The 20,447-nt window shown below is 42.5% G+C and overlaps 1 protein-coding gene across 1 annotated transcript in view; it reads left to right on the top strand.

Annotated features, from left to right (window-relative positions):
- Positions 1-20,447, top strand: part of UNC80 (unc-80 homolog, NALCN channel complex subunit) — a 5,631,640-nt gene that overhangs the window by 3,323,731 nt on the left and 2,287,462 nt on the right. The window contains exon 32 of the mRNA XM_044060513.1: positions 4,899-5,037. Within this exon, the coding sequence (XP_043916448.1) occupies positions 4,899-5,037 (139 nt within the window). The remainder of the gene's footprint in view (positions 1-4,898; positions 5,038-20,447) is intronic.

Here is a 20,447-nt window from a genome sequence, read left to right as displayed (position 1 = left end):
GAGGAATCTATCATAGAAGACACGGACTTGGGTGAGGGCGAAGGTTCCCCAAGATTACCTCCTGATGATGTCTCCTTTGGACGCAGCATAGAAATCTTAAAATAGAGAGGTGATTGGAAGTCCAACAATCTTTCGTCAGAGGTGTTGGTGTACCTGCAGGTTTTTGGTACATGCCCATCTACCTCCTGGCTTACTCCACCCACCCATGAGCTCATTGAGTGAATCTCTTGGCAGGCATGAAAGGCCCCTGACACCACAGAACCCATTCCCCGGAGACCTGGCTGCCCTGGAGGATAACAAATTCTGGTCAAAAGGTTTGACTGTTGATGCCAAGGAGTCTTGGGCGATGGATAGGTTTATGAAATGGGTTTATGCTTCAACCACCTTTGCATTATGGTCCTTGAATTTCTTGCACACCTGTAGAGTGATCTGATTAAGGAGCTTTCAGGTACCCTTTCAGGATCTGTCTCTAAAGAGATTCAGGAATCTGTTGCCACTCAGTTGTCTACCCTATAGTCCATATCTAACTTGTCCATGAGGTTCATTTCTCATGCAGCTGACTGGATGGCAAGGGCAGTGGGTTGAGGTTTTGCCATCAGGAGAAATGCCTGGATGCACTTATGTGATTTTGCAGAGCCCTTCAAGTTTCCGTTCATCAGTGCTTCCTTTGATGGCACATTCTTGTTTGTCCCTAAAGTTAAAGAAACTTTGTCTAGATGTGAGAAAGATGGAAAGACCTTGTATGCCATGGGCGGAGTGTACGTTTTTCCACTCATCAATGATCCTTTTCCTTTTCAAGGAATCAATGAAGCACTGGAATGGTGTCATTCAAAAAGTCCCAAGAGTCCTTTCAGGGCATAGATGAAGGTGGTTCCCCAGGGGCAGAGGGGGAAGCTTCAATGGAAGACGCCAGCCTCGCAGCAGAGGAGGGCCGGAAAACCAAGAGTACAGAAATTCCTTCTTTGGTAAACCCTTTCAGCACTCCTGAAAGGAGGCCCGATTGTCTTCCTCTGGAGGCAGTCAGGGGTCACCTGTCCCTGCACAATAGAGTCTGGCTAGAAATAAGATCAGATACCTGGGTGCAGAAGATCATTTCCAGAGGTTACATTATACCATTTTCCCTTCTACCCCCCATTTGCAAAAGAATCCCTGATGCCCCATCAGATCAGAGGGAACAGGCAATATTTCAAATTCAAGAACTGCTAGAAAAAAGAGTCATCCAAGAAGTTCCGTCAGACCAGAGAAAATCCAGAACTTACTCAAGATTCTTTTTAGTGCCAGTAAAGATAGGGTAGTGGAGACCAGTTTTGGATCTCAGTGTTTTGAACAAGTCATTTTGACTAACAAACTTCCTAATGGTCATGGTTCAGTCCATTCTTCCATTTTTGGAACAGGACAACTCAATGTGCTCAGTAGACCTTCAGAATGTGTACTATCAAATAAAGATGGACAGGCAATCCAGAAAATTTCTCTATTTCTGGCTGGGAGACAGTCACTGTCAGTTTAGAGGGCTGCCATTTGGTCTCACCACAGTCCCCAGGCTGTTCACCAAATGCATTGCAGTAGTAGTGGCTCACTTGACACTGCTCAGATTCCGGGTGTTTCTGTACTTAGACGACTGACTCATTACCACTCCATCCAGGCATCAGTTCTTAGATGCAAGAGAGCAGGTTCTCCAGACATGTTCCTAGCTGGGGATAGCCATAAACTACTAAAAATCTCACCTCAAACCAACTCAGACCTTAGAGTTCATAAGAGCTATACTGAACACAAAGACAACAATAGCTTCTCTTCTTCCACTGAGACTACAGAAAATTAGATCACAAGTCATGAAGATAGTCAACAGCAAGAAAGTATGGCCTGGGGTCCGTGGCAGCAGCTATAACTCTAATCCCCTTAGCCAGATTTCAGATCGGAATTTTACAATGGCTGCTTGCAACACAACGACCAGTGTCAACTTTGATTGCAATCGCCAACATTTGCAAGAGAGATCCCAAATGATGGATTCAATTGGATCAAATTTAAAAAGGCCATCCTTTCACCCCCTCTAAACCCAAGAACACATTGACCACGGACACTTCCCCATTATCTGGGGAACACTGTCCAAAGCACTTGGTTCCCCATACAGGTCAACTTGCATATTAGAGATGAGAGCAGTGCTTTTAGCATTCCAGGCCTTCCAGAACTTCCCTTCAAGGACAATTGTGATTCAAAGAGACACCATGTCAGTAGTTTGGTACATCAACAAGCAAGGAGGAACTAGGTCCTATCCCTTGTGTCAAGAATCTGTCAGAGTGTGGCAGTGGGAAATCTCATCCATCTGCTTTCTCATACCAACAGACATTCCAGGGAAGTCCAATGTGATAACAGACAAACTGAGCAGATGCATACTCCTGCCTCAGGAGTGGTCCTTCAATCCAAATGTGACGGAGCGAATATTCTGTCAGTGGGGCCAGCTTTGCTGTGATCTTTTTGCCTCTCCCCAAAAAAAACAAACATAGCAACTACTTTCCCCTAATCCCCCCTCAAGGGGAATCACCGAGGATGCTGTTGTCCACAGTTGGCCCTCCGGTCGTCTTTGTTTTTCTTTCGATTCCTCTAATTCCAAAGTTTCTACAGAAAACAATCAGGTTGAAGAGCAATGTAATCCTCATTGCACCTTATTGGCCTCGACAGATTTGGCTCCCCCCTCCTTTGGCCTCATCGGATTCACTAACCTTGGATTCTGGACCCGGTTCCAGCTCTCCTGACCTATCGAATAGGCATCATCCATCCGGACATCTTGAATCTCAAGATGATGGCTTGGTTTCTGTTAATTCCGTTAATAACCAGGCAGTCTATGCTTTCTTCACCAGTCCGATACATACTTTTGGCCTCTCACAAACCATGTACATGTAAACTTTAGAACAGTAACTGGAAAAGATTTGTCTTTTGGACACGTCAAAATAACGTTGACCCTTTTTCAGCATCTGTTCATAAGATTCTTGAAATTTTAGCCTCACTATTAAATGAAGGGGCATTCGTCTTCTACTATTAAAGTTCATTTAGCAGCTGTGTCCAGTTTTCATAATGAATTTTGAAGATTCATCACTTGCGTCTCGTAAACTTTATAAAGCTGTTTTGGGAGGTACTCTTCTTTTAAAGCCTCTTTTCAAGTATGCAATCCCTCCTTAGGACCTGAACTTGGTCTTGCAAGCAGTCATACAACCTCCTTTTGAACCAGCATCAGATTGTGATCTTAAGTTTCCGCCCTTTAAAACTATGTTCTTAGTAGCTGTAATTTCCGCCAGAAGATTTCAGAAATACAAGCTTTGTCTTGTAAACCACCATTTTTGATTTTTCACAAGGATAGGGTTGCGCTAAGAACCAACCCCTTTTTCTACTAAAGGTGGTTTCAGAAATCAGTATCAATTAAACTATTAACCTACCAGTTTTCTTCCCAAAATTTGATAACAAATGTGAATGTTGCTTACATTTATAGACAATTATGTTCACAGAACAAAAGATATCAGAAAATCTGCCCAGTTATCTATCTGTTAATTACAAAACTAGAAATTCTTGTGAGCAAAGTGACATTGGCTAGCTAGCTAACAGTCTGCTTCACTTTCATCTACAGCAAATTGGGGATTGCTTTATTGAAACCTTTGAAAGCACATTCCACTAAAGCTGTAGCGACTTCAGCTTCTTCCAGTGTAGAGCCTCCATGGATGATATTTGTGCAGCAGCAACCTGGGCTACTCTCTATTCTTTCATTACTCATACAAATTGGATCTGGTCTCCAGGGGAAGAGCATCATTTGGTTCAGTGGTGCTCAGGAACATCCTTCCTTGAGTCCACCCAAGGTCTAAAGTAGTTGGGGACTGTGTCCCACATGTTGAGGATAGAAAGAAAATTGATAACATCAGATAAAGAAGTTGTGTACTCACCGTAACTCTCCATCTGTGTTGTACATTTTCATTCTCCCTCAGCTGCCCTCCCACCAAACCCCATACCCTTGGATTTCTAGAGGAACTGATGACTAGAAGATTATTATCTTTGGTATATAACTGTGGTTCCATATATAGTTTCAGTGAATGTCTTACAACTACTCTTTCCCTTGGTCTATCAGCAAACTTGATCTGAGGTAACTAGGATAGGTGCATTGTGGGTAAGGGATAAGCTTGTTTACCACTAGCTATGGTAGCAGCCGAGTCAGTTCTGAGGACTGGAACAGAACCCACAGGATGAGGGGTTGAGGAAGAATGAAAATGGACAACACAGTTGGAATGTTATGGTGAGTTCATAACTTCTATTTTTTGCAAATGTGCTCCATAATGCATATGAATATGTTCACATCATGCCCATTCTATGTGGCATGCAGAGTGAAAAATGTCTTTTTAAGTACTGTAACAATGAGTACTCGGCAGGGCTTACTTTACTTAGCAACTTAAAACAATTAACTGTGTACATATTGATCTGCATCAGAGGTCTGTAACCTGCAGCTCCAGAGCTGTATTGTTGGCATTTGTGGCTTATTCTCATAACCATTGTTATAATGTTCAGGTAAAAACTGCTGTTGGTTTCAATAAGCACATTTTTATTATTAAAAATTGGTGTGAATGTCTCTGTCTTTTTATTTGCTATCATAATCAAAAGACTGTTTTTGCTATGGCTTTGACTATATGTAGTTACTGAATGAGTTGAAAAAATGTAGTCCTTTATGTATTTTAGTTTGCTAATATCTGCCCTTCATGGTTGAAGTTATTAACATATTTTTGTAATTCAGTAACTAAATCTCACATAACTGTATTCCCAATGCACATGCAGTCCCCATCATGTACAGATATGTATTCATGTTTGCATGAAAGTGTTGCTTTTTACCACTTACAAATAATTATTTCATGTTTCTTGCATTTCAGGTGATGAGCTTGGCCCCTGCTCCATTGTCCCTTCTTATAAAGGCTGCTCCAATCTTGACAGAGGATATGTATGGAGATATACAGCCAGCAGCGTGGGAGCTGCTTCTCAGTGTTGATGAGCACATGGCTGCAGCAGCAGGTAGGACAGGACTGCCATCCTGGGAAATGTTTGCAGTGCATGATGCACAAAAACATTTATGTTAGACAGTGCTGTCACTTTTTGGGGCTTATGTGTTCACCTTAAGTTCATTGTTCTGTTGGTAATTTTAACTTTAGATAATAACTTTGGTCAACTCTGCACTTGCTATTTAGTTTCTCTCTCTGATCATATTAAGCAGGAGGTGTATGTTATGTGCATTCTCTGTACAAGTCTGAAATTCTAGCATAAAATTGTACATTGTTTAGTCATGTTTGTGGTTTACAATTTTCATCCCACTGGTGTTTATGACTCTTAGTTTGATTTGACTTGTGTTATACAAACAAGTTTTAGAGAATTAGCTAGTCTGTTATTCATGATTTGATGTTGGTTTGAATATTATGACTTTATATTTTCTATATATAATGTCTCACTACAATGTTGGTATATTCCTTATTTTTTCTCACACTATGTATTTCTATATGCAGTGTTAGTGTTTGATTGACAAGGACCCATTTCTGTGGCTGAAATGTGTTTTTGTCAGTCAAACAAATGAATACATAAATAAACAAACTTCGTAACTTGGTCTGCACCTTTTGCACCAGAAAACCATTACTCTGATGGAGGAGGCTGTAATGTTCTGATGGCTCTATACTTACATGAGTTGATAAACTATGTGTACAGTTACTTTCTCTAAAAGTGAAATGTTGGGTGTCTAGGATGCAGAGTGTTATGCTGAGATACTGGTGTTAGAAATAAGTAGAGTGACTAGAATACTGAAGGGTTCAGAACTGGGTCCAATAATTTTCAGTGTGTTTGTTTTAGATATATAAAAGGGAACATAGAAAAGATTAAATTTTTCCTGGTGGTGAAAAGATAGGTATTGTTAAACTACCTTTAAAAAGCCTTTAATAAAGCAGAACAGTTTGACTATCAGTTTATAGCTGTCTATAAGCGGAAATCATGATAGGTTACTGACTGCTTATAAGCTGTCAGTCAGTATTTTTTCCTTTTCTAAAGGTAGAAAATGCCTTTAAAAAAGCAGAATGGTTCACAAGCTGTCTTTAAGTGATCACTTAGTAGCAGCTTGTAAACTGTCAAACTCTTCTTAAAAAAGTCTGATGTTTCACAAGTTTTCTAAGCGATTGCTATCATTTATAGACAGTGGTAGGTGGCACCAAATAAGTGCATTGTCCATTGCTACAGCTCTGGAAGGGGGAAAAGTCTGGAAAAACTCTTTTTTCCAAGGAATCTGCTGTTTTTCACAAGTAGTCTCAGACTGAGGAGGAAGAGGTGCATAATTGAGTCAGATGTTTCCAAACTTGTGGTGAATATGATGGAGAATTTTCCACACAGGCTCTCTAAACAGCACAGTTAATCTTCTCTTTCAGAAGCAGAGACCAATTTGTCCACTGCCGACATTTCTATTAAGTCTTTCAGGTCTGTTTCATCCTACATGAGACAGTCCACGACCTTGGATAGTGACTGTTTGAAAATGCTGAAGGTTATTTTACATGTATAGACTAAGGTGAGACTCTTTCTTCCTCTGGTCTACTTTACCATTGCCACCTCTTTGGCTCTGGACTTGGTGCCATTGCCAACAAGGCTGGTAAGCAACAAGCAGGTTTTCAGTGCCTGAGCAGATAAATTCTTCTGTGCTGACACTGCCATCATCATCTGTGATGTTGACATTGGAACACTGGAAGTTTAGTACTTCCTTATACTGCAAGGTCAAAGTCAAGGGGTCAGATTTGATATTAATACCAGTCTCCATGATGCCATGCTAAATGTCAGACTCTTTGGCTTTCCAACTCTTAGCCATGGTGTCTTATGTACATATTTCATTAATGGTAAACCCCTCAACATTGACCATCAGTGTCAACCAACAGTGCCAATGTTTTCAGTTTTGTAGGTGCAGACACTAGGCACTGCTGAGCTTGGTCCTTTGGCACTGGTTTCTTCATAACTGAATACTTTCTTATTATGGACAGAGCATTCCGTGTTTCATACTGAGCTGCATGGGTCTGCTCTCACACCCGCAACAGTTTAGGGTTATACCCAAGTTACTTTAGTTCCAGTTTCTGCACCTCTTGGTTTTTTCCATCTTCAGGGCAGAAGACTGAATGGCCAGTGGTTAGTTCATTCATGTGGTTCCAGCCATACTTCTCCTTATTTTTTATTATCATTGGACCCTTCTTCAGTGAGGAAATAACTATGTATGAGAACACACATTGACTTCTTTTGTGGGGAGCACCTTTACCAAACATTGACAGTGAAGATGCAGGAGGTTCTGTACTTTCACTCCTAGATAACTCCAAATTTGGTGAGGCGTTGGAGATAATGCAAAGGTAGAAGGATGGTCAGTCGAACCCAGTTAATTTCTAGAGAAGGTCTTACAGAAGGCCTTTCACCCATTCCCCTAGATTTCCTTAGTACTTTCCTTTGTTGACAAGATGGTTGCCTTTGTCATCTGAGAGACTTGGAGAAGGCACAGTTTAGTGACAGTAGTCCCTAGCAGACCAGAGAGTGCCCACCAACCACCTAAGGATTGGTTCTATTGAATACTGATTACAGTCATGGACTCTGTTTTTTCAGTGATGGCTTTTAGAAAGGGTTCTTCTTCAGATCCCAGCAATTCGAACTGTGGACAAGGAGTCCAGGTGCTGATTCACTTTTGGACAGGGTTGTATAAGTGTTTGACCTTTGCTATTAGGGCATTTAGTTACCCATCTCATGTGTAGGACTTCCAGTATGATCTTGCAGAGCCGATGCCTGAAACACTGAAGAAGTTGCTTGCTGATTAATTCATCTCAAAACTACCCCTTCATGCAGTGACATCTGCCATTTCAAATTTCACATATTTTGGTGTGCAATGCCATGGATGGTGCTTTTAGGGCAGTGAACACCAGATATACTATATCACTATATGCCATCATTCCTGGCTGTAGCTAACAACCTTTGCTGATAATTTCAAGCATACATTTTGAATGCCCTTTTTAATGGAACTGATGAAATCAGTCCTGAAGTTACAACTTGGAAAACAGTGAAAAAAAAGAAGAAAATATCTTAACTGGTGGTGCAATGTTTGAGCTTTCCCAGTGCACCATTTCTGGGAGGCACAAGATTCAGTGCCAGCTGTGGTACAGGTGTTGCCCACAACAACAAAGAAGTCAACAATGTAGGAAGGACACACTTGGCAATTTTAGCAACAATCATCAATCCAGAGGAAGGAATTTTCAGCAGAACCAGGAATATCACAGTCCCTGTCCTTGGAATATCAGTAGTAGAGTTCCTGAGTGCATGTCTGGCTGTCCCACTCTGGAGGGAGGTTGGGGTCATCTGTTCCTTCATCTGTCTATGGTGACTGACCATCAAGCAAGATGGTTGGTTAAAGGCAATTATATCCACATGCTACAGAATTCCGCTTCACACCCTGTTTGCCAAATTGCCTTTGAGAGAGGACAAATAAGAGGTCTTAAACCTGCAAAACTGACCATCCAAGAGATCCCACCATAGCAGAATGTTCAAATATGACTCTATTTTGTTTAGTTTGCAAAAATACCACAGACCTCAGTCCAGTTCTATACCTTAGCAGGCTAAATGAGTTGGGCTCCAAAGAAGAGTTTTGGATGGTCATGGTGCAGTTGATTTGTCTTTGTCAAAAGAAGAGTAGATATGTCATTTAGACCTCCAAAATGCCTATCACCAGAAGAATTTTACAAAGGAGTTAAGTACATTTTTTTTACTCCCAAGTGGAAAGCTAGTTATTTTCAGTTCTGGGCACTGCTATTAATTCTCACTCAGTCCTTTGAGGGTTTGATGAATACATGGCCATCACTGAAGTGAACCAGAGACTGCAGCGGGTCCTTCATTACGTGGATGATTGTCTTCTAGCCATTCTATTGAAGATAAGTTGACATCTGCACAAAAGTTTCTGTTTCAGCTGTTTTATTCCTTATGAATCAGATTGAACACTGTGAAGTCTCAGAAACAGCAACCTTTACCTCTGTTGTGTACTGCACAATCAAATATTAGAATACATTCCACCAATTCAGAAGTGTAGTGTCTCAAATTCTTCAGCTCGTTACTGCTCTAGCAGCTTTGCTCCTTAACGCTGTAGGACTTATGGCAGCTACCATTAATGTTTCACCAAGTGTTAGATATCTCATGAAGGTTCTGCAGTGGACTCTCAAGTAATGAACATCTTAAAGTACAGCTGTTTTAACAAACCGCATATCTAGATCTCCACTGCTAAATATAGCCCCTTCCATCTACATGTACCCATAGTGACCATCACCATGGATGCCTCATGGGGAGGGCATAGGGAAGGGCAGGCAGTCTAAGTTGTTTGGTCACACTCCAGGGTCTTTATGCACATCAGAGTTCTCAAGGTGAGGATGTGTTTTGCCACTTTGTTTTTCAGAACTCCCTCACTCAGAGTTCAGTTGCTATACATTCTGGCAGCATGGCTGTGGTATGCTCTATCATCATCAAGCAAAGAGGATCTGACTCTTATCTTCTGCATAGTGAGGCCATGAGAGTATGGGAATAGATTTTATCATCTATAGACTTTGTGGTATGAACCCATATCCCAGGGAAGACCCACTGTGATCTGTTTTTACTTCATCTTTTGGAAACCCAGGGTTTTCCAAGACAAACATAAGACGTATAATTCTTCCAAAAATCACTTGGATCTACCCTGAGGCCCACAACTAGTGGGTCATGTCTGGTGTTCACTAGTGGCATTTACCTGCAGGGGCATACTCATAAGGTGCCCACACTGTCTCAGCTGACTCCCCTCAACCCAGAAGAGTAGTAGCTGTGCTTTGAGATCCTTATTGATTGTCAAGCTTCTCACTGTGTCACAGACAATGAGTTCGGGTACTCTTGAAAAGAAGTTTATTTATGCTACTTGTATCCTTGATCTCATCTTGTCATTCAGTACTCAAACCTCATAGACTGTACGTGAGGATAGGGACAAAGACTGAGTAGAAAACTGAGAGTGTTGTTCTTTAACACAGTTCTTAGTTCATCACCATAGTTTGGTGCAGTGTCTGCAGTAGTACTGATGTTGCATCCATCTGCTGGTCAGACTCCTGGTCTTCTGTACTTTTACTCATGAGCAAGACTCTAAGATACATAAACTCTTCTGCCAGAAGTATCTACTGTGTCTCACTTGCAGACAGCAGTCCAACATTTTCTGGGAAAGAACCATGACCTCTGATGTGATAGCGCTATTTTCATCACATTTACTTCACACTCTGCAGTAAACCTTTTCCGTGCATATTGGAGATCAGTCACTTTAAGCTAAGAAAATAAGGGCATCTACAAACAATAGATAAAACTGTTATAACCAAACTGGATACTTTTCACACCTTGCCTGTACCTTGATCCTCTTCATGAAAATCACAGACAGGAGAGGGGTAAGATACTCTCTTGGAGTCCTTCCCCCATCTTCAGTGTATTTGATCTGACATCAAGAATGTAAATACAATTCCCAGTCCCCGAAAACAGGGACTGACTGCCATGTAGCAGCATCCCTGAGAACCTGTACTGGCAAACTCCTTGACCCCTTTGATATCTACACAAAGGCAGAGTTGATACATTGATCAATGACTAGGACATAATCTACATAGCTTCTTCTGAATCAGTGACTCATCTGTTAGATGAAATCTGCTTTTCAGTGTGACATCTTTGTAACTGGAACACATCCCACTTTTTGAAAATGGGGACAAGTACCTCAGTTGACCAATGGAGAGGTATTGTCCTTACTTTTCACGTAACATTGAAGAACTGTATTAACCATGATACCCAGCACCATCCCAAAATTAACTGACTGTGTGACTGAGGGATCAAAAAAGCCCTGACTAGCACACAGATTACCCAGGATCAATTAGTGACCTTGGAGCTGGAGGAGCCAGTGAGGGAGTGTGTATGTGAGAGATCCATGCTGATTTTGTCCATCTTGCATCTTGTGGAGAGGGACAGTAGGATGGGTCCACTGCAGTACTGACAACACACAAAGGCTTAGTATTGTAGCATTTGTTCACCAAAGAGTGTATACCTTGCTTGCCTGCCAGTCAGCAAGGTAGCTCTGTGTAGTCAGCATTTAAGCCATGTATAAGAGTGTCCATGGTTCCACAGGGCTGATGCTGTGTCAGGCATATGTCAGGCAGCTGCTGCAGGGGAATCCAGTAGGCCAGGGAAAATCCTAATTATCTTTTATGGCTGAGTGTATGACAACCTCTTTCCTAATTTGCTCTTAAACTAACTCTTGGGTTGCTTACAGACATAGGAGTCACTAGGTGTTTTTTCACTTGAAAGTGTGGTCATCTCACAGAATGGTGTAGGGTGCCTTGATCTTAGATGATGGAAATGAACTGATGATAAAACAGAAGGGAAGGCTGACAGCTGGCGAGCATAAGGGGCAACAAATGTAAGGACAAAAAAAGAAGAAGAAAAAAATTCTCATTTCTAGCTGCTTCTCATCCACTTTTTTTGTCACTTTAAAACTGTTTAGTCAATACAGTAACCATGTCTGTGGAAATTGAAGCAGTCCCATTAGTTGCTTTTCTCTGTGCTTCCTCAAAAAGAGCATATCAGCTGAATTCAGGAGTACATTAAAGGATTTCTTTCACTTCGTAACAATGATTCAAGTTGAGGTCAGCATTTCTTTATGCTTTCTAAGAGCAGCTTGAGTAATGTACCACCTCCCTATTCTGAATCAGCATGCAGTTTCTCAGAACCTTTTTGAGACAGTCTCAGAGTCAATCTGGATGATCTAGACAGACACCTCTTACATGTTGGCTGTTTGGCAAGTGCCACTAGTGTTTCTTTCCTTTGCGTTCAGTTTAGAATAATTAGTAGGCAGAGTTGGCACTACCCCCAAGTCTAGCATTGAACAGGAGGTCTTTTTCTAAAGTTGATAGCTTCTCTCACCACTGGTATTCACCAGTGGAGCTTCTCTCACCAATGGTGTTCACCAGTGGACCCTAGAGTTACCACCTTGATGAGCACCAATCACCTTTTAGGTATAACTCTTTGCCACTTGCTGAACTACTGAGGTTTTGAACAGGGTTCCTTTGAATTCCTACATGTAACCTTCTTAGGGATTATGGGAGAAACTGTGAGGGGGAAATTAAATTCATATTGCACAAAAAGCATTGGCTAGCTTTTCACATAACACTTTCATGACACATTTGGGTCTTCTGATATGTTCATCCACTGCCAAGCTGTACTACCCAACTCACAAAGATCAGCTGATAGCTCAACACCTCTCTTAACCCCTTTATCTAGAGTATAGGGTTCAAATCTGATGACACAACTATGTACTCCATCCTCAACATTTGGCATAAGCTGCCCTGTTACCATCATTATTGAGCATGGTGTTTGTTATGGAAATATATGAGTAACACAGAAGTCCAAAACAAATTCATCTTTCTGGTAAGCTTCAAGGATGCTATTCCTAAAGAAGTTAAGAGAGTTGAATGTATACAAGCAGATGAAGGAAGCCAGACAGATATAAACATATGCAGGTATGTATATAAAAAATAAGGAAGAAATCATAACACTGAGTACACACTGGGTACATTAAGTAATTTTAATGTAAAAGTCATGGTCACGATGAGACAAAATATCAGTAGCTAAGTGTCCTTATGTCTCAGAGAAGTACAGTAATACATGTTCTGATTGGTTTGTGGCTGTTTGTTGCACTTATAGAATAGCTGAATCAACCCTCTGTTCCACAGTGGAAACAGAGTAAAAAACATTGAATAAACTGCCAGTAATGGAAAACCGAGAGAACAGCTGTCAGAGGGATAGCACATGGAAAGATAAGGAACAGTCAGAAGTACCAGAAGCGACTGAGATGACCAAACTAAATGAAAAGTTAGATAAAATTTGCAAAGAGGTAATTAAAATGAGTGATACCTTAGCAGAATACATTCATGAAAGTGCTAATAGGCTAGAAGAAGTGGAAAGCATTCTATCTCTGCAATCGACAACTTTGAAGGATTAAAAAATGTGGGCAGAGAGCACACCATTAGAATGACAGAAATGGAAGCAGCACAGGAGGAAATTAATGAAAAGTTGCTTGAGTTAGAAGATAGAGAGAGAAGAAAAAAATTAAGATCTGATGTCAGTATTCAAATATTCCTTGACAGTGGGTTTGGTTCTGAACCTCAGAACCAACTCGCCATTATTCCAACTTGCTCCTTCCAAAAACTCACTAGCTCAGCTCTACCAATAATGCTCCTTGCCAAATTATCTCAGATCTCGTTTGCTGCTTCAAAGTGCCAGATCCGTCATCTCTTTAGCTCTCGGGCGACAGCAGTTTCACTTTTGTAAGTTTTTTCTTTTTCCTAGATAATTATCATTTGCCTAAATAATAATTATTGTTCTTCTACCCTCTCCTTATTTTTGACTTTTTGGTGTGAATGCGATCCCCTTTATCTTACCTTTAGGTAATTCTTACATACCATTGTTGGTACATCTCCCTTTTACCATTCAGGTATACCTTGCATACCAGTGCTGGTACTTAGTTGCTTCTTTTCTTCTTCTTAAGTAACAAAAAAAAAAAAAACAAAAAACAAAAAACAAAAAAACATAGTATTAGCAGTATCATTAAATTTTTCTCTGTGCGAGCAGTTATGTTTGTGTGAGTTTCTGTTATGGTGGACAAGCCAGTTAAAGGCACCTCGGGCTTTAAGAGGTGTCAAGTGTGATAGAAAAGTGACCATCTCTGATGGACATACCCTATGCATGTATTGCCTTTGGCTGTATGCTTACAGGAAGATTGTGCCATATGTCATAATTTCAGCCATAGGCCACTAGTCGACCATAAAAATAAACTCACTGTGAAAGGTCTGTTGAAATCTGAGTTTGAAGGGTCCTTATCAGGATCCAGAACAGAGGCCAGTTCACCGTCTACTTCTTCCGCTTCTTTTAGCAAGAGGGAGAAGTAAAAAAAGAGACATCTTTTGGTTCTGACTGCTTCCTAAGAACCACCAGCAAAAATGTCTAAATCTGCTATGGTCCAGAAGGTATCTTTGGAACCGGCAAATCAGGAATATCAATCCTTGGGGCCAGGTTCTGCACCAACTTCCTCGGCGCCAACCACAACTATATATCCCTCCTCCATGACACCAAAGGTCCAAGAACCAAAGGAGTTTTCCTTTAAACAGCTTCCACGGACACGATATTCTCCTTCGGTAGATCCCTTTGCAGATTGCCCTCCAAGTCCATTCTTGGAGAGACACCCTCCCAGATCTCCTTCCATTTCCTCTAACCAATCCACCAGAAGTCTAACTAAATCAGATGTAGTGAGGATAGTGGACCAACTCCTTGCGGCGAGGGTATTGCCTTCAACATTGGTTCCTTGCTCCCTTGCCGCTAGAACATTGTCCACTTCCACCCTGGTTCTTCTTCCTCCTTTGACTCCCACTGAGACTTCAGAGCCCCTGATGTTGACAGTCCCAACTTCGACTGGTTCTTTGCCAGTCGGAGCTTCTTTCATGGCATTGATGGCTACCAAGAGTGCTTTGGGTGTGTCAGATCCAGAGATCTCCAGGGGCCATAGCTTCATTGTGGGTTTTGGGGGGATGGTTCGTCTTCAGCCTTTTAGGAGCTGTCCATTCCCCTAGGTGCTTCTGCATTCCTAGGCTCAGCCCCGGCTTCAACATCGGAGGAGGCTTTCTCGGCGTGGGGTGAGTCCATGGTGCCAGGCTCCCATCCCTCTATAGGGGAGCCTGCATTCCATACCACGGAGAGGGCATTGTTCATTGCGGTGCAGTAAGTCGTTGCCTACCCTGTTGAACCAGATATCTGGCCTGACTAGAGCTTCCTTCAGCCTCTTCCCTGGGACAGAGGGCACAGAAGGTTCAGGATCTAACCACTGTGGTTATGTCCTCTTTGGATACCTCTCCCGAGTATCCCACTGAAGAGGTTCATGTGAAAAGAAAGTGCAAGAGGAAGCACTTGGACTTCCCTGAAGAGTCTTTCATGGAAGATACTGATTCCGATGAAGGGGAAGGTTTCTCCAAGTCTCCGCTAATAATGTTTCCTTTTGGGATATTCTAGAGATCCCAAAACAGAGGGGTGACTGGACTCCTCTTCAAGTTTCCTCAGAGGAATCAGTATACCTTGAGGCCTTTCCTGGTCAGCCTTCAACCTCTTGGATTTCTCCACCCACTGACAATCTCATTAAACTGAAGCGGGCATGGAAGTTGCCTGTTTCTTTTGAGCCGATTCCCTAAGAGACCAGACCGCATATTGTCAGCACCTATGGATCAACAGCACTGGGCTGAGGAAATTCCAGTAGATGCCATGGTGGTAATGGCAGCCACTAAGAAGGAACTTGCTGACGAAAGTCCCACTATCCATCCTCCTGATAAGGAATCTAGGACTATGGATAGATTTGGGAAGCTCGTACGCTTCATCACCCTTTGCCCTTAGGTCCCTGAATTACATGGTACATTGTACCAGGTAGCAGAGTGATCTGATTAAGGAACTGTCAGATACTCTCTCAGGAGCAGTAGCTGAAGAAGTTTGAGGCAAAATGACTTCTCAGCTTGCCACCCTTGAATCGATCTCCGACTCGTAGGCTAATTGCTCATACCACTGAAGGGACAACGAGAGCTGTGGGTTAAGGCGTAGCCATAAGGAGACACACCTGGATGCGCTTGTGTGAGTTTGCGGAGCCATTTAAATCTTCATTTGTTAATGCTTCATTTGACGGACCATCCCTATTTGGTTCCAAAGTTAAAGAGGCTCTAGCCAGATGTGAGAAAGATGGAAAGATTCTTTCTGCCATAAGCATATGCTTTTCCACTCCCCAGTGGCCTTATTCCAGGAACCAGCAGAGTGGGAGGCTATGGTTCAAAAAGTCCAAAGGGCCTTTCCAAGACTCATGTGGCAATGACTTTTCCCAGGACAGAGGGGAAAGTAATAAGGTAAGATGCCGAGGAAGAGGCAGACGTGGGCAGCAAAATCAGGGTTCCAGAGATTCTTTCTCTGGGAACTCCTATCAGCGTACCTGAAAGGATGCCTGATTGCCATCCTTTGGAGGCAGTGGGGGGCAATTATCCCTGCACCAACATGCCTGGCTAAGTATAACAAAGGACCCCTGAGTGCAAAGGATTATAACCAGAGGATACAATATCACCTTTTTAGTACAACCAAAGGCTTAAACAACTCTCCTGGATGTTCCACCCAGTCCCAGGGAAGTAGCAGTCTTAGAAATTCAAAAGACGCTTGACAAAAGAGGCATCCAGACAGTCCCACAAGACCAGATAGGATCCGGAATTTACTCAAGGTTCTTTTTAGTGCCTAAGAAGACAGGGGACTGGAGACCAAACTTGGATCTCAGCAGGCTGAACAAATCAGTTTAACAAAGCAAATTTCGTATGGTCATGGTTCAGTCTATTCTTCTCTTTCTGGGAAAAGACAACTGGATGTGCTGTATAGATCTTCAAGACACATATTAACATTTAAAGATGGACAAGTAGTCCAGAGGATTCCTGCAGTTCTGGCTGGAAGCCAGTCACTATGAATTCAGGCCACTACCCTTTGGTCTCACCACAGCCCCCCAGGGTGTTCACCAAATACATGGTAGTGTTTGCAGCTCATCTCAGACTGCAAGGATTCTGAGTGTTTACATATCTAGATGACTGGCTCCTTTCTCTCCCACCAGGTATCTTCTCAGGGAGGGTCAAGACCACCATCTGCATCTCTGCTCATTTTTAGGCATTAATGTAAACTATGAAAAGTCAAAGTTGGAGCCATGCCAACAGTTAGAGTTCATCAGAGCAAGTCTAAATACAGTCATGAGTGTCTCATCCTGGCCCATAGAACGGATACAAAAAATAAAATCTCAAGTCAGCCAGATTGTCTGCAACAACAAAGTACCACCAAGGCTCCTCCTTCAAGTCAAAGGGTCGAAGGCAGCTTCGATCACTGTTGTCGCTTTAGCAAGATATCACATGTGGATCCTTCAGTGGCTTCTAGCATCACAATGGTCCATGTTGGACTAGCCAGTGACTCGCTTGATCACCATTACTAACCGATGCAAGCAGGATTTACAATGGTGGCTTCACTCCGAGGTCCTGATGAGTCGGTCCTTCCTTCCCTCTCAACCCCAAGCCATAGTGACCACAGATGCATCCTGGATGGGGTGGGGACGGGCATTATGTAGGAAAAACAGTCTGAGGCACATGATCCCGTTTGGAGACCAATCTGCATATCAGTGTTCTAGAAATGAGGGCAGTGCTATTAGCGTTGCAAACATTCCACCCAAACCTTCCCTTTGGAACAATTGTAATTCAGACAAACAATATGGCAGCAGTCTGGTACATCAGCAAACAAGGGAGAACCAGATCCTATCCCCTCTGTCAAGAAGCCCTCAGAGTTTGGCGATGGGCAAGTTCATCCAACCTCTTTCTTATTGCAACACACATTCCAGGGAGCTCCACAGTGATTGAGGACAGATTGAGCAGATTTATTCTAATGCCTCACGAGTGGTCTGTCAACCCTTCTGTGGCGGAGAAGATATTTCGCCAGTGGGGCCAGCCTTGCTGTGATCTATCTGCATCCCCTCTGTGCAACAAGTGCAGCAGCCACTTTACCCTGATCCCCCCACCAAGGGAGTCACCGAGAGATGCTCTTGTATATAATTGGCCTCCCAGTCCTCTGTATCTTGTTCCCCCAATTCCCTTCATATCCTAATTTCTAAAGAAAGTCATCAGGTTGAAGAAAAAGATAATTCTTATTGCCCAGTTCAGACCTTGACAGATCTGGTTCCCCTTTCTTTGTGCTCCCCTAATTCAGAAACCTGTGAGTCTGGATCCAGCTACAGGCTTACTGTCCCACCTGGATGCATTGGTTCACCCGAATCTACGCAACCTCAGGCTCAGCGCATGGCTTCTGCAATTCCCATGATCACCAGGCAGTCCTCTCTCAGTTCACCAGCTCAAAGAATTGTTATGGCTAGTCACAAACCCTCAACAAGACAGTTGTACATCAGCAAATGGCACAAATTTTCCACGTGGTTGTCTAAGTTTAATACTGATCCATATTTAGCTCTAGTCAATAAGGTTCTAGAGTTCCTGACATCAGTTTTTGAAGCAGAAGCCTCAGCATCTACCATTTGAGTGCATCTGGCTGCAATCTCTAATTTTTACTTGGGTCTGAATGTGTTGGCCTTAATGTCCAATAAGCTTTGCAAAGCCTTTTTGAAGGGACCTATGATGCTCAGACCTCCATATAAGGAACCATCTGCTCCTTGGGACTTAGTTCTCCAATCCCTAGTTTATTACCCCCTTTGAACCTTCGGACAAATGTGATCTAAAATTTCTGTCTTGGAAAACCCTGTTTCTGGTAGCTATCACCTCAACCAGGAGAATTTCAGAGCTTCAAGCTTTATCCTGTAAACCTTCTTATATAATATTTCATAAAAACAGGGTTTCCTTGAGAACTAACCCTTTCTTTCTGCCTAAAGAAGTTACTGAAACCAATCTGAACCAGACTATCCAACTTCCAACCTTTTTCCCAAATTTCTCTAACAAAGGCGAGTATTATTTACATTTATTGGATGCCCATAGACAGCTGTGTTTCTGTTTGCACAGAACTAAATAATTCAGAAAAATCAGAGCAATTGTTTGTTTCCTTTTCTTCATTAGCAAAAGGGAAATCAGTTTCCAAAATTACTATGGCTAAGTGGCTAAAGGACTGTATTACCTTTGTCTGTAACAACAGGAATGTACTGCTATAAAGGCCTGTTAAGGCACACTCCACCAGAGCAGTAGCTGCATCTGCAGTTTTTCACTCTAGGGTCTCCTTAGATGATATTTGTGCAGTGGCTACATGGGCTTCTCCACATACCTTTATTACTCATTACAAATTGGATCTGGTCTCTAGGGGAAGGACTTCCTTCGGCTCGATGGTCCTCAGGAATATTCTTCCTGGTTGACCTCCCAAGATTCAGATTGCTGGAGATTCTGTCCCTCTGTCAAGGAATATGTGAAGATTGACAACATCAGATAAAGAAGTTGGCTTACCATAACTTTCCATCTGTGTTGTCGATTTTCACATGTCCTTGACATACTCGCCGTCCTTCCCCATGTCCTATAAGTTTTATGGTGGATTGGATTTCCTCTGTGATATGGGTTCTCTTCACTAGATTCAGATAAGGTCTCTCTTCTTTTTCTCTACATATGATTATCTGCCAGTTTGTTTTAAGCAAACTCAATCTGAGGTAATTTGGCGAGGAGCACTGTGGGTAGAGCTGAGCTTGAGAGTTTTTGGAAGGCGTGAGCTAGAATAACGGCCTTGTGGGTTCTGAGGTTCAGAACCGAACCCAGTGTCAAGGATATATGAAGATCAACAACACAGATGGAACATTATGGGTCTATGTGCATGGAACAATAGTAAATAGATGTTCTTCGTGTTTCACTGTTGCAATCATCACATTTGGGTTATCTGCCTGCAGTAGCCCTCAGTCGGCCTGATTAACAATGTCTTGGGTCCTGCGCCGGTTGCTGTCTCTTTTTCCATGACTTCAGGTAGTCAGGGGTATAAAGCATGCAGCCGATGCCATTACATCAGTCTTTCTTGCCGTGCGGTGCCCGAAGCAGAAGCAGTTCGCAAGTGCCGATCGGCCAACTCCTGAAATTTTCGTTTTCGAGTTTCAGAACCGAAGTCTTCAACTAAGCTAAGTAGCCCGTCGGGGAAACTTTTTCTTGCTCTAAACCAATGTCAGTAAAAGTCATTAATTGTATTTCTTGTGGAAAGCAAATTCCTCATAAAGATTTTCATTCTTACTGCATTGCTTGCCTAGGCCCTGACCACGACGTACCTTGGTGTCGGTTTTGTGCCTTATTTAAACAACAAACTATTCATCGTCGGTTTATTTACGCTTCTAAATATTTTGGTACTCGATTCAATTATCCAGATGTGGCATCGATAAGCCACCTGTCTACTGACATTCTGAAAAAACGCAAAGGTAAAGACAGAGGCAGACCGCATAGGTCCAAAGCTGCCGACGACGCTTCTCCTAAGCTAGTCGCCAGTTCGCTGGTACTCAGTGAGGTGCTTTAGCAGCCCCTGATACCCAGTACTTCAGATTCACAGGCCTCTACTGAGACCCATTCGGAGTCTTGTATGCTGCGAGATGTTTCAACTGTGGTACCTGTGAATGTCTGTACCTTGGATGGGTCCAGAGTTGGTGTGCAGGCACTGGCTTCTGAGGGTGTATTCAGGCCTACTGACTTGCATATTAAACCAACGCCATCTTCTTCTTCAAGGCCTGAAACTCAATCCATGCCTAGAAAACCGACCCCCAGACATTATGGTCAGGCCTCTATGCCTAAAAAACAAATGATAAGAATGACTGTAGGCCTTATTACTTTAATCATGGGAAG

This window comes from Protopterus annectens, chromosome 2.part0 (assembly GCF_019279795.1).
Source record: "Protopterus annectens isolate FY-2018-M chromosome 2.part0, PAN1.0, whole genome shotgun sequence".
NCBI classification, from domain to species: domain Eukaryota; kingdom Metazoa; phylum Chordata; order Ceratodontiformes; family Protopteridae; genus Protopterus; species Protopterus annectens.
This window is presented reverse-complemented; position numbering and strand designations above follow the sequence as displayed.